The sequence below is a fragment of the Mya arenaria genome, chromosome 12 (assembly GCF_026914265.1).
Source record: "Mya arenaria isolate MELC-2E11 chromosome 12, ASM2691426v1".
Lineage (NCBI taxonomy): Eukaryota > Metazoa > Mollusca > Bivalvia > Myida > Myidae > Mya > Mya arenaria.
Window position 1 is genome coordinate 21086718 of NC_069133.1, and position 14005 is coordinate 21100722.

At 34.9% G+C, this 14005-nt stretch overlaps 1 protein-coding gene and 1 long non-coding RNA gene across 4 annotated transcripts in view; both read right to left on the bottom strand.

The window, feature by feature from the left end:
• LOC128211575 (monocarboxylate transporter 9-like) overlaps positions 1-5615 on the bottom strand; it is a 15538-nt gene extending 9923 nt beyond the window's left edge. Inside the window, exons 1-2 of one of the 3 annotated variants that reach the window (XM_052916534.1) lie at positions 5420-5615; positions 2585-2871 (exon numbers count right to left, since the gene is read on the bottom strand). In XM_052916534.1, the coding sequence (XP_052772494.1) occupies positions 2585-2789 (205 nt within the window). In that variant the 5' untranslated portion in view covers positions 2790-2871; positions 5420-5615. Of the gene's footprint in view, positions 1-2584; positions 2872-4866; positions 5093-5158 lie in introns of those variants that run through there. The other 2 variants (XM_052916533.1, XM_052916535.1) reach the window with 2 other exon arrangements.
• A 6443-nt stretch (positions 5616-12058) lies between these two features.
• LOC128211577 (uncharacterized) lies at positions 12059-14005 on the bottom strand. The gene is made up of 4 exons (XR_008257309.1): positions 13956-14005; positions 13523-13614; positions 12743-12820; positions 12059-12212 (listed from the first exon to the last, which is right to left on the bottom strand). It is a non-coding gene; the product is annotated as an uncharacterized LOC128211577 (long non-coding RNA).

Genomic DNA, 14005 nt, shown 5'->3' on the forward strand with positions numbered 1-14005 from the left:
TTCAATGCGAAACGTACTATGTAGGCATTCGAGATCGGGATCTGGCATCGCTGATAAATTTTGGCGAAAAATCATTGAGCCAAGCGTAATCAATACATGTAGCGCAAAAAAGTTTCAATGAAGCAAATTAAACATGTTTTAACAGATAGTTTCCACCCATGTAAACTCGCTATGGCGGCCATTTTTACTGTATCCAGTGTAGCCTTTTTATGAGCGATGACGTCATGACTACAACTGCCGACAAGTGAACATTAAAAGGCATGATAATCGCAACTAGTGTACATGTACTACGCAAATGCCCGGTAACTTAAAATATGCATGTAACAGTATAAATTGCTTTAAACTTAGCTCTACCCAAAACACCATGCAAGATATTCAACTGAAACTTGGAAAACATGTTGCCAGAAAAAAACGCACATGCTCAAAGAGGCCCATAACTAAGACTTTAATAACTGTCGAGTTATGCCCCTTGCTCGAAATGATACAAAAACAGACGAGCGTGTGTGTTCGCTTCGCGGTGCTCCTGTTACATGTTCATAAAGTACTTTCTAAATAACATTTTGCATGATGACTATGGAAGAGATTATCCGCCAGTGCACTCATTATGTTTTATGACATTCTAGCATGCATTTATTTAAGTATGATGTGTTTCATAATTGCAATTTTCATGTTTGCCAGCTGTGTTTTTAATCAATACGCTATTATGAAATTGCTCAGTTGTAAGGCTGCATAAATACGTTAACATGCAAAATATAGTTAGATGTTGCATTTGCTAGCTTTTAATCCGTCTTTCCCTTTAAATAAATTTGTTTTCTATTATTAAAAATTATTTGACACATTTTATTCCTACAGTATTTCAATAATTTTTATTTGCTTTCTACTACATTATTCATGGTAATTTCAGGGTTTCGAAGTTTAAATCAGAATCCATCCACTAGCTTTGTGAGCTAAAATTATCCCATTTAATCAACGTGTGTGTGTGTGTGTGTGGGGGGGGGGGGGGGGGGGGGGGGTACTGGTGAAAATGGTCAAAACGCTCTCTGAGTTTGCAACCAAAACGAAACAGCCGATGACAAATAATGACTGAACTAGGTACGCCCAAATACCAACACATTCTATTACCGTAGCAGCAAATAAGAGGAAAATATTGAACTAAAACTGTTAAATGGTTAATTGCTAAATAAAAGTTTTCTTTGCTCAAGTTGTTTACGACCACACATTACTTCGGAAATAGCGATAAGGGTAACCGTTGTGCTTTATGTTTTATCTTTTATATAATTAAACGAAATATGTCGACATGCCATCTTTGGGGATAATACTAGCACCAGTCAAATGTAACCGGCGTGGTTACCCAAGGTCCGGGGACTAGCGGGGAGGTTTACTTAAGGTCCATCCAATCCCGGGTAACATCCCCGCCCCGCGGGAACAAAATGCTGGTATAATCCCCGCCAAATGCTCCTGCACCCCGGGATACCTAGTTATGGCCCATTCCCCGCTTTTTTCGGCGCGAAAACAAAACCACCGCATTCACTCGAAACTGCGAGGCCACCAGGAATGTAAAAACACGGCCCATTTCCCCCGCTATCCCCGGTACACCTCCGGACCTTGGGGTGGGGGGTGGCGTGGTTACAATTGACTGGTGCATAAGAAGGAGATTATAAGTATGCCGCTCGAAGAGGCCCGACGACAAGGTTCTGGCACGTAGGGGACATCTAGGGCTAACGCCTTATACCAGCCAATAAGGGCCAGCTTTGGGTCAGATTGACCAAAAAAGACTACAAGGGTCAAGGACCTCATATTTTACTTTTATATGCTAGTATATGTCCGTGTGTGGACTTTGTTGTGTCTGTGTGTGTGCGTGTGTGTGTGCGTGTGTGCGTGTGTGTGTGTGTGTGTGTGTGTGTGTGTGATGCAACTAGAAAAAGGTGATGTGACGCCCGAAGACAGGAACGTAGGGGACATCTAGTGCTTACACCTGGTACCAGCGAATAAGTGTAATTGTGTGTATGATATACAGACGCACAACCATACCTGAATACACAATTTACTAGATTCAGTAGCATTAAACTTTGATCGTTCATTCAGTTGTGATTTATTGAAGGGATTAATCGCCAGTTCACCCATTATGCTTCATAACATTCCAATTTCCATTTTTCTTTTGCTAAAAGCAATTTGATGTTAGATTTTGGTTAACTAGCTAGTGTGTTTCATATCTTATAAAAATAGAGGTGTTTTGAAATATTATTTTGTTAAACGTCAATCGTTATTTTTGCACTTGTGTTTGTTTTCCGATTGTCATAATTAATATATTTTCTCTTAAAATGTGTCTAAATATATACATGTTTATGTTAAATATGTTATGGTTTAATGTTTAATTTAAATTTAAATAAAAGAAATAAAAGAAATAAAATAAAAGGAATAAATAAAATAAAATAAATAAAATAAATAAATAAAATAAATAAAATAAATAAAATAAATAGATAAAATAAGTAAATAAAATAATAAAAACTATTACATTATAAATTTCATATTAAAACATATTATAGTTAATCCAGTATACATTCGTACATACACTCGCCCCTACCTGCAACATTGGATATGGACGTGTAAACGGCCCCCACCAGCGCCGTGCTCGACTGCGTCCCGTTGTAGCGGTCCAATAAAACGTTATGGACGAGCCCAACGCTGTAGTTTGTCCCGCCTACCACAAACAGCGAAACGAAACTGGCGACCAGAACCACCCATGACCAGGGCGAGTCCAAGTCACGAAATCTTTCAAGATTCTCCATTGGTCACTCACAAGATGCAAATTGTTGTTGTAAAAATCGAATCTTATTCCATTCCGCTATGACGTCACTCACTATTTACGCACTAGAACAAACATCACCGTGTCTTATCATTACAGTTACTAGGAGAAGTGGTTTAAGTACCGTTGTTATGTGGTTGACTAACGGTGTTTTGCAGTGGCAAAATGATCAGAGGTAAGGAATCGATAAAATGAAATGTTTTTTCTTGCATACGGAGGTGTTTCCTGTCATGTGACCAGTGCTGCAAAAAAATCCGTCTTACACCCCCATGTAAGATGAGTCACGCGCAACAACGCGCCACTTCTTATTTCTTTTATTGTATGGTCTATGAAAAGTATATTAAGCCATTTCAATAAAGCGCAATGAAATATATAAGTATGCAAGACTTTTAATAAAAACTGAAAATAAATAACCGTTAATACTTGAGTTTTAGAGGAACTACTTGACGTCAAAACTGGTTGAAAATTACTGCGCTTTATGACGTCAGTAAACAACGTCGCACGCGCTTTTTGGTGAAATATACAAAAAAATCGTTTTCTACGTCAATTTTTTCCACAAATAGATAATTATAGAAAAAATATCAAACATGTTTATACGGTCCGGACCGAAAATTCCGACCCTCGGGCACGCTGCATGGCCGGTAACTAGGCAAGCCTCGTTACAGGCTTACGCGCGTGCCCTCGGGTGGGATCTTTCCATCCGTACCGGAAACACATGCTATATACTTATAGTCCTTCTCACAAGGAAAGATAGAAGATGACTTCATATTATTCTTGATTCTATATATGTATTTGGATTCCTCCTCACTGTAAACATATAGTCATTTCCTCAATCATTCGGGGAAAAACACGCTATTTATGAGGCAAGTTAGATCCTTGATCATAAAAAACTATGACCGTGACCTTCAATACAGCTTCTGACGTAACAAAAATAAAATTTGTGCTATATTTATATGACAATATTTGTTATACTCTAACACGAATTAAAAGAACTTGACCGGTATTTATAAAACATCTTTATTCATTTCTTAACTGAAGTCGATTTCTTAAAATTTTCATTGTCTAATTAAAAGACATCTATAAGTATTTGTTTTCTAAAGCATAGAAATATGCAATTAAATCAATGAAGATAAAGTATATTAGATAATATTAAGTTATTATATCATATGATCAGTTCGATACTTAACGTAAGAAATTGGCTTAAGATAGGAAATGACTCAAGATGTTTTATGAATACCAACCCAGGTTATCAAATTGGTAATCCCTTCACTAGGACTCTGAACAAGAGGGCATAACTGGGAAATTCGGAGTTCTCGTTAATGGTTAAAAGCTCAAGACAGCTATCCTCCGTGTATATGTGTGCCTTACGACGGCCACGTCATTCCATGGGGTCCATTTTAAGTGATCTAGGGTATCGCGCCCTGATCTGGGCATATTCCATTCTGTTTCTTTAATAGTTGTTATCTAGATGTGACTGGAAATTGCTGTCACTTAAACTCATGCCACTTATGACATTTAAATTCCCTTTGAGTTGTAATAGCACACATGTCAAGTCATAAAGCACCGATGGAGTGAAGTTGTAAATGGTGATACCTTCAAAGCTGCACTCTCACATATTGACAGTTTTGGCATGTGATTTAATATTTTATTTAGAATCAGCTGATTTTTGCATCAATGCCTTCAATCCAGTCATATAAGATAACTCACAATAGAACAGAACTTAATTGTCCGGAAACTGCCGAAACATTCATTTTTTCTTAAATCGTAACCAACGCTATTAGCCATAAAACAAATTTTCGAACAGTATTATGAAAAATTGCGATCTAATATTTTGTAAGAAGTCTTATATCACTGTTTTTATGTGCACAAAAGTTGGCTTATTCCAAAACAAACAAAAAAGTTGTCAAAAGTGGCTATCTGTGAGAGTGCAGCTTTAACAACAATTTAACACGTAATATAACGCAGTTTAAAGTGGTGCAACTACAAGATTTGGCCAAGTAACTCTTGTTGCACCCTTTTTTACTTTTCATTTTCTTAATAACTTATATAAACTGTCTTACCTCTGGTGAAGTTTTCCGGCACAAAACGGCATTATTCCACCACTTAACTAACGTTACTTGCACCATTTTACATTGCAACGATTTAACACGGTGTATATCAGAACTTTATTTGTTACACCAAAAAATAAAAAGTTGTCAAAAGTGGCTATCTGTGAGAGTGCAGCTTTAACAACAATTTAACACGTAATATAACGCAGTTTAAAGTGGTGCAACTACAAGATTTGGCCAAGTAACTCTTGTTGCACCCTTTTTTACTTTTCATTTTCTTAATAACTTATATAAACTGTCTTACCTCTGGTGAAGTTTTCCACCACAAAACGGCATTATTCCACCACTTAACTAACGTTACTAGCACCATTTTACATTGCAACGATTTGACACGGCGTATATCGAAACTTTATTTGTTACACCTAAGCCAATAACACTACTAGATCAAGGCTGTTTGGTGATTTGGCATAATATCATACATAATAATTCACACACTATTGAAAACAACATTGTATTCCAAACAGAACCTATACACTTAAAGCGAGCAATATTGAAAAAGTATTACAACGATTTTGCACTAGCGACGCATAAGTTATATTCCCCAACAGCATCATAATCAATCCGCATCAAGTCGCCTTTACATGTTAAAACACATGTACACAAAGATGATGAAAAGCAATCATTCAGAGAAACATCAGGTCGATGCCACCAGCAGTAAAGCTGCTTCTCTTTTCATGCGAAATTGCATTTTGAAGTGAAGTAGTTATGTTAATGTATGTTGGATAATAACAATACTCAGCCAAGCATGTGCGTTAAGTACTCATCAAACGACGGAGAAACACATTAAATTAATGGACAAATTCTCTCATTTAGTACAGTATTGCATTCATGCCTCAAAATGTAACTCGTACGAGCACGGTAATATTTAATTAATGCAAACAATATTGAAGGATTCATTTTCATGGTTATGATCCATATCTATGACCTATTTCTTGTGAACTTGCCCACAAATATAATACTTTGATGGGACGCACTCTTCTTCACCCATTGATATCACTGCTCACATGTGGAATATCAATTTTCCGGAACGAGGAAGTCATAACCATTCTTCCGGCCATTAAAAATGAAACTTGTTTTTGCTATATACATAGTTTATAAGATAGTATTCATACATTGTTGTATCACTTTGAGAAGGTTGAAGTACTTGTTTGTATTTAAAGTACGTATGCAAAGTATGTATTTGAAGTCTGTATTTACAGTAAGAAATGGTTTGGTGCAAAACAATCGCGTACCCTTTATTTAAGTGCATGCTAACAATCTTAACCCTTTTTAGTGGTCTACATAATATTGTGTAAACTATCCACTTAGACCTTTTATATCTACCGCTTCACCTGATTAAAATCAATTTCGACTGACTGCTGATTTACTGAAATAAATGAATGTGTTTGCAAACACGAAGTATACAGCGTTCTCGTTTGACAAAAAAGTATATTGACCATTAAATACAGTCACAGTATTATACTAAGTGCTTACATAATAATGGAATTATTTTTACAGAACATTACACAAATTAGTTGTTATTTAAACGTGTACGAAATTAAACCCAGCATGTTAAAAAGCACATTAACCTTTGTAAATTCATGTTACTAAACTTTACATTAGAGTTTATTTTCCTCTAATGCTTTAAAATAACTTAAAAGTTTACCTGAATGCACTCTAAGTTAATTTCAATGTACTTTCTGTTTAATTTGAATGATATACGTTTAATGAACAAAACTTGACACTTGATACCGATAAAACAATCTTCAACATCATGCAGTGGCGTAGCTACATATAGGCCTTGTAAGCCTGGGCCTACAACTTTTTTGAAAAAATTAAAAAAATAAAAACCCCAACATGCAATAAAACCTAATAGCTACTCGAACACTTTGAACTACTCAAATTCTGTTTTATTATAATCAAAGTTTGGTGTTCATTTAAACTACGTGTAGGGTGTATGGCTTGATTTTAAAGTAATAATTGCAACTATAACTAACTGTGTGGAATTCACAAAGTCCCAAAACTCACATAGAACCATCGGGCCTACAAGTTTTTTAGGCCTAACTACGCCCCTGACATGTGATTGTAATTGTTCATTTTTGGTTTTCTGAACGATGGAGTCGAAGGCCGGGCGCAGCCCAGCGCCGAATTATCGTTTAGAAAAAAATAAAAGATTTGCTAACCTTTTTAGTGTTAAGCACCAAATGCTTATCGAATGCCTCTAAACTTTCCAATGCGCGTATTGGAGCTTCTAAATAAATCACATAATAAACAAAAATCACATAATAAACAAGTTAATGACCTGGAATAGAACTTTGGCGTTTTTTCCCAAACGGAAATTAGGCGGTTGTAATCAGTAAATTGAACTTTTGTCTTTTAAGTGAGTAAATGTGAATCCGTCCGTCCCTAAGTCATGCCCCCTCTAACGTCGATTTCTGGATCCGCCACTGATACTAATAAGAAAAGGATCTTCAATATACGTTCATAGACTGACAAAACAACTATACATACATATCACAATAAAAGAAGGATCAATACGGCATTTCAATAAAGATTATAAGAGACTAATCATACAAGCGATAGCTTAACTTATTATGAACTTAAATTCTATCTGTTAAGACTATTTTTCTTTACAAATAATCAATAAGTTAAGGATATTGTAAATTACTATAAAAAACATTGACGTTTTATTTAAATTGATTATTTCGTTAACATTTGTCCGATACGTCAATGCATATTAATAAGAGTAAAACTGACATGAGTTCGTTTATTTAGAATAGACAGAAAACAAACATAAACTTATGTAATACTATCATTTCGGCCATCTAAATTAATATTATATATTTAACAACGTGTGTATATATAAGTACATGATTCCTAAAGAAGGTACGTTAAGCGAGAGCTGTGGGCTTGACAATAAAAGTTATTGTTTCATTAATATTGGGACTGGAGGGGATCAGTTGCCAATACTATAATTAAAACAATCTTAATAGACTTATTAAGTATCTGACCGCTTAATTAAAACAGTTTTCCATTGTGTGTTAAAAGCCAGTGGTCAAGATTATTGTATTTCAAAGGATTTAAGATTTAAGATTCAACTTATTTATTAAGTAACTTAAACACAAAGTGCTCCTCAATACATGATAGATATAATACATTCAATAAAACATATATACAACGATAAAATGATAGGTTTGAAATCTCAGACATGAGAAAAGAGCTGATAATCAATATTTTAACATAAAACTTTAACATTAGATACTTTAACATTACTCTAACGTTTCACTTATACAGTGAGGATGGACTAACAACTAATTAGTAAATATTTATATAATAATTTTCATGATGAAAGCTAGATTTCCAAAGGTTTATTATGGTATGCAAAAAAGCCAAAATGTAAACCTTTAATAAAGATCATGAAACGATATTTACAATTTGTTATGACGACGTTCAAATGCTTTAGAAATAAATTTGCACAAATAAAGCTGTTCGGAATAATTCGTACCTTGCATAACATCAATAAATTTAATCATACTAGACCTAACGATATATTTTCTTCTCAAATACATTCTACGTAAATCATCATATACATCACAAACACAAACAAAATGAAACTCATCTTCAATGTAACCATTATTACATATGGTGCAATAACGTTCTTGATGATCAATCTGTTATTTCCATAACGCCCAGTTTCACTACGTAACTGGTGAGACGAGAGTCTCAATTCAGTAAGAGGAATTCGATACTTTGAAGAAAATTTATCCAGATACATAGAGCGTTCGAAAAAAGTTTTAAAATGTTTGTAAGTACACAAGACTGGGCTGTTATGTATAGAATTATACCAAGATTGTTTAAATTGATCAATAAGGCGTTCTTCAAAAACTAAATAAAACGTGTTCACATCGACACAGCTAGGGTTTATCCAAACATTTGAAAAAAAAACAACAGTTGTGTTAATCAAATGAGACGATAAAACGTCAATAGTTGCAATGAAGTATTCATTTAACAATTTGTCACCGGCGAAAGCTTTAAAGGACTCTGAAGTATTAGTGGTATTCTTCATTGTTCAATTAATATACCAGGTGCAGGCTTAAAAACCTGTCCAGATTTGGGATACACGTATGTTGTTATTGTTAGACTTCAAGTGATAAGAAATCACGTGCTGGTGACATGTGACTGGTCTAGTATATAGCGGACTGGACAGCGACGGAGAGGGAGAGAGTTTAGGCTTGAAAGCAGAAACATCTTTCTTGATTTATTTAGAAATTGGTTGAATATTATACTAATAAAATTTGAGCTTGGAAAAGAAGTTCGTTTATTTCAAATATTACAACGTACGATAATTCGAAGTACTACACTTATGTGCAAAATTGGAAATTAATGATGTTCCAATGTAAATATATTTCAAAGAATTATATCATCCAAAAAAATCTCTCAGATAATTGGAATTTCTAGCAACGGGTTTCATGAATACTGTTTTTATGACATTATATTTTTCATAAAAGCATTTTTATATTAAATAATATATTCTGTGCATTCTTCAATTTGAAATTCACTAGGGTTGTCTTATTCCACGTAAAATCCAGTTAGTTTAAAAATAGCGTCAGTTTATTTACATGTATTAATTACGTCACTTTTACATGCTAAATATAAACACTTCATGGCTTCCCATAAGAACGGATATTGCAAAGAAGCGGAAAACTGCTGCTCAACTGAAACAGTGAAATAAGTTTTGCGTTTATTTTATTTCCATGTTAAATGATGTGTTATCGGCGTCATATCGGTCTCATACTAGCTCATATTGACAACTCTAGACTTTTAATTTTAGGAAATACTGTATTTGCCAATTAGGGACCAACTGGTGTCTAGTCCCTTTAATGAACGTTCTCCAAAGGTTACTTGTGATTGAATGTTTTCATTAGGAGCTAGAATTATTATCGAAGCAGAGACTTATACGCATCTTGGAATACGGACTTAAATGTTTCATGTCTAAATAATTCATGAGAAAATGCATGGTATTTAATATCTGAAGACAATTATTAGTGGAATATATCCCAAATCATTATCTCCAGTTAAATTTAGGCAATACTAGTCTGGTTCCCTGCTTACTGATATTTCATACAGTACGTCAGGCAACGGCCAATAATGGCGGCGCCCAGTGGACGCTATAAGGTTACCATTTATTTTACTTTTGTTGATCAAGTTAATATAACAACGGCATTTGAACACTATTTATATGTAGAATATAATGGTACACTCGAGTTTCGGTGATCACTTGTCTGGAAAGAAATATTTTGACTTGAGTGAAGTTTACTTAATTCGGACGTTGTGTATTTTCGGATGATTGTCAAGTGGAAATGAATGCCTTATATGACTTCACCTTTTGCTATTATGACTGATGATTAAAATGAGAAATTTAAATGAATAGTGGAACAAGTAAATATAATTTAAACACTGTATTTTATTTTATTGCATGATTTGTTTGGTTGCATAAAGATTAAATGGTTTATGTTTCAGATTTCCCGGTTCTGGTGTTGGAAGAAGTTTGCTGTTCAATGACTTACATCACCTGATTTAAACATTCTTATTGACAAGTGTGTCAGTTTATTTGCATTTGTCGTAAGAGTTTTCTTTCTGGGTGTGTAAGCTTTCACCATAGATACAGAATATAAAGCTCGCCAAACATGTTTGAACTTTCAACCTACATGAAGTGGAATACGGATGTCACAGTACAGAAAGTATTAAAAAGATGAAATTGTGACTAATTATGCCCCCACCCCCCAGGTCGGGAATAGCGGGGACTTTGACATTCGGTCCAGCCAATCCCAGGTAAAATGCCTGCCCTGGAGGGGGGGGGGGGGGGTGGCAAACTGATGGTAAAATCCCCGTGGTTACAATTGACTGGTGCATAAGTTCTCAGCTCAATTAAATTAGAAAACCCATTTTCCAATTTTAAGGCCTATAAAAATACATATGCTTTGGTTACCCGACCCTACCTAAGGAATAGGCGCCAACACTACTGCTTAATAGTCAGTTTGAAAAAAACAAAACAATGAAAAACCGAAAAAGTTTAATCGCTTTTGACTTTGTAGTTAAAACCTTAATGCTTATACAGGGAAGATAACTTTTAACACCATTATCTAATGATAAAAATGACATAAATCCTAATAAAAAGAAACCTACCCTATCTATTTCAGAAAAGGATGTAGCCCTAATCAAACAAATTTATTTAGGTCTTATCTACAGGTTAGGTCAAAATGTGTTTTGTCATTATATCTTGGACAAGTTCATTTAACCATCCATATCCATTTATTGTATCAGACTATCACTCTTAAGAGATATGACCATTGAAGTGGCAAACTATTTCTTCACAGTGTCCGCTCTCTAAATTTTAATGTTTAACATACAACCACTTATCACCAAACCTGATGTCATAAAATTAGGACAGGAGTGTTTTGTGACAGTGACAGTTAGCATCTATTTATTGTGATAGTTCTGTCCCACTTTGAACAAGTGGGTGTGCATTACTTTGCATATGCTGGTAATTCTGTCAGTAGACCAATGCTTCAAACTAGAAATGCTCAAGACTAGATTGGTCCTAACACTTGGTATAGAGATTGGTGAAGGACACAAGATGACTCCTTATTTGAGATCTTGAGGTCAAAGGAGTAGTAAGGTAACCTGAACACAGAGCTTGACAAACAACAGAATGCTTTGGCTTACTATATTGTAAGGATGTATGTATGTATTAAAATTTTCTTTTGACCTTTCGGTCAAGGATAATCCGTGAAAGTGCAAGCACTTATTTCCAACAGGGTCCTTTGTTTTTGCTGAAGGGACAGCATGCTGAAGAGATAGTTCTTTTTCAAAGAGACCCCTTGGTTCTTTTAAGTGTAAAGCACAGATACAGGGGGTACAACTTTCCTGGGTTAAACCAGTATTGAGTACACCACTTTACCAAGCACTACGCTTAAATGCCGAGCGCCAGGCAAGAAACTACTTGTATCAACTTTTAAAGTTTTGGTATGATGCGGCCAGGGATCGAACCCACTATCCCCCGCTCCGCAGGCGGATTGTTTACCACTAGGCCATACAGACGTAAGGATGACTGAAGATATGACTACCTTCACCAAACAACAAAACTAAACAAGGATTAAGGCTTGTAATTGACAACAATTTTACATTATAAGATAAATAGATTGAATCTGTGTCTTTCTGCAAGCTCGGCCGCATCAGTTGCCCCTTGGTTCTTCTGGATGGGATGTGAAGGTCGTCTAACATAACTGACTGAGCTCTCAGAACTTGACAAGAGTAAACTGAAACCAAAATAGCTTCAAATCTTAAACATATATTTAATATTAAATCATCCTCATAACAATCTGAACTGTAAAAACATAGTTTTTCACATAATTACCTTTACTGACAACTCATCATAATACGATTTGCTGAGCAGGTGGGTGTGACATAAAAGTTTTCTCCTCAAGTGAAAATATTTCCGCAAACACCAAACTTGTTAAAACATCGAGAAAGGAAAGTAATTGTATTATCTGTAATGCTTTCAATTCTTTGAAGATCTGGTTCATAAGGAGGTTAAATTCACTAAATGTAGCAGAATTTTTTTAATTATCCTAAAAATAAAACAAGAAAAGTACACTAAATCATCCTGTGGTATCTAGTCTCTGAAATCAGTAAAAGGTGCATTATGACATTAGACAGTTCTATGATTTCTTCTGTATCTAGATGAACTCACAGTCGCAAGACATACAGATTTATGTATGTCACGATGGTCAGAAATGTGTAACAGCATTACCGGTAAACTATGTAAGAGCCTTTGAAGCATAGTTACCTCATATTTGGATTTGGCCAGACGAGATATCACAACTATCCAATTCCAGCGATTTGGTCCCTAGGGTGATCTCTTGGTCTGATAGTTATAAAAGACATGTGTTAAGGTTTTAATGATGCACAAAATAAACAAGTATTTTATTCCTATGTATTACATTTTTTTTATATTTCATACAATCCTTATGGTTGCAATTGCTCAAATCAGATTGTTTAGATAGCTTAAATGGTCAAAACTGTATACTAGGTATACTAGGTTTTTAGCAATGAACTGATGTGTAGTTTTAAAATCTGATTTAAGTATGTAATAAAGAACCATTTATTGATTATAACCAGAACTATTTTCATCAAAACTTCAGGTAGAGATCAAATTCCGGACCCTCTGAATCGGCGTCTGATAAGCTGACCTCTCGGCCATTGCAACCAATACACTTAACAAATAAATGTTTTGCAGTGACATTGCTTCAGACAAGACATAAACCCAAACCAGGTCAATGAAATAATAGTAGTAAAAACTGATCACAGGGGCAGGGTGTGTTGTAATGCCATACCCCTATGGTCCTCCTTCACAATTACCAAAAAGTTAAAATTATTTCAAGGCTGATATATTAAGATTGGGGAATTGTTACTTGTCCTAAATAATAGGAATTGTACCTTTTGTGCCTCAAGTTTCTGTCTAGTCAAGAAATAACTGATATCAATTGTGTAATTATTTTCTACAGATCAAGTGTTCAAATACCGTTGTTTCATTAATGGAATCAACAAAAATAAAATAAATGGCAACCTTTAATGGCCGTTGGGCATAGCCATTTTAGGCCTGATGTTTGTCGTGAACAGCAAACGTCTTCCGACATCAGAACTAGAAACTTGGAAAATCTAAAACATAAATCCCCATTTATTTTTAAGCAAACAATCAAATCATGCAATAAATACAGTGTAATAGTTCTATTTACTTGTTCAACTATTCATTTGAATTTCCCATTTTAATCATCAGTTATAATAAGAGAAGGTGAAGTTATATAAGGCATTCATTTCCACTTGACAATCATCCGAAAATACACAACGTCCGAATTACGTAAACTTCACTCAAGTCAAAATATTTCATTCCAGACAAGTGATCACCGAAACTCGAGTGTACCATTATATTCTACATATAAATAGTGTTCAAATGCCGTTGTTATATTAACTTGATCAACAAAAGTAAAATAAATGGTAACCTTATAGCGTCCACTGGGCGCCGCCATTGTTAGTCGTTGCCTGACCCGAT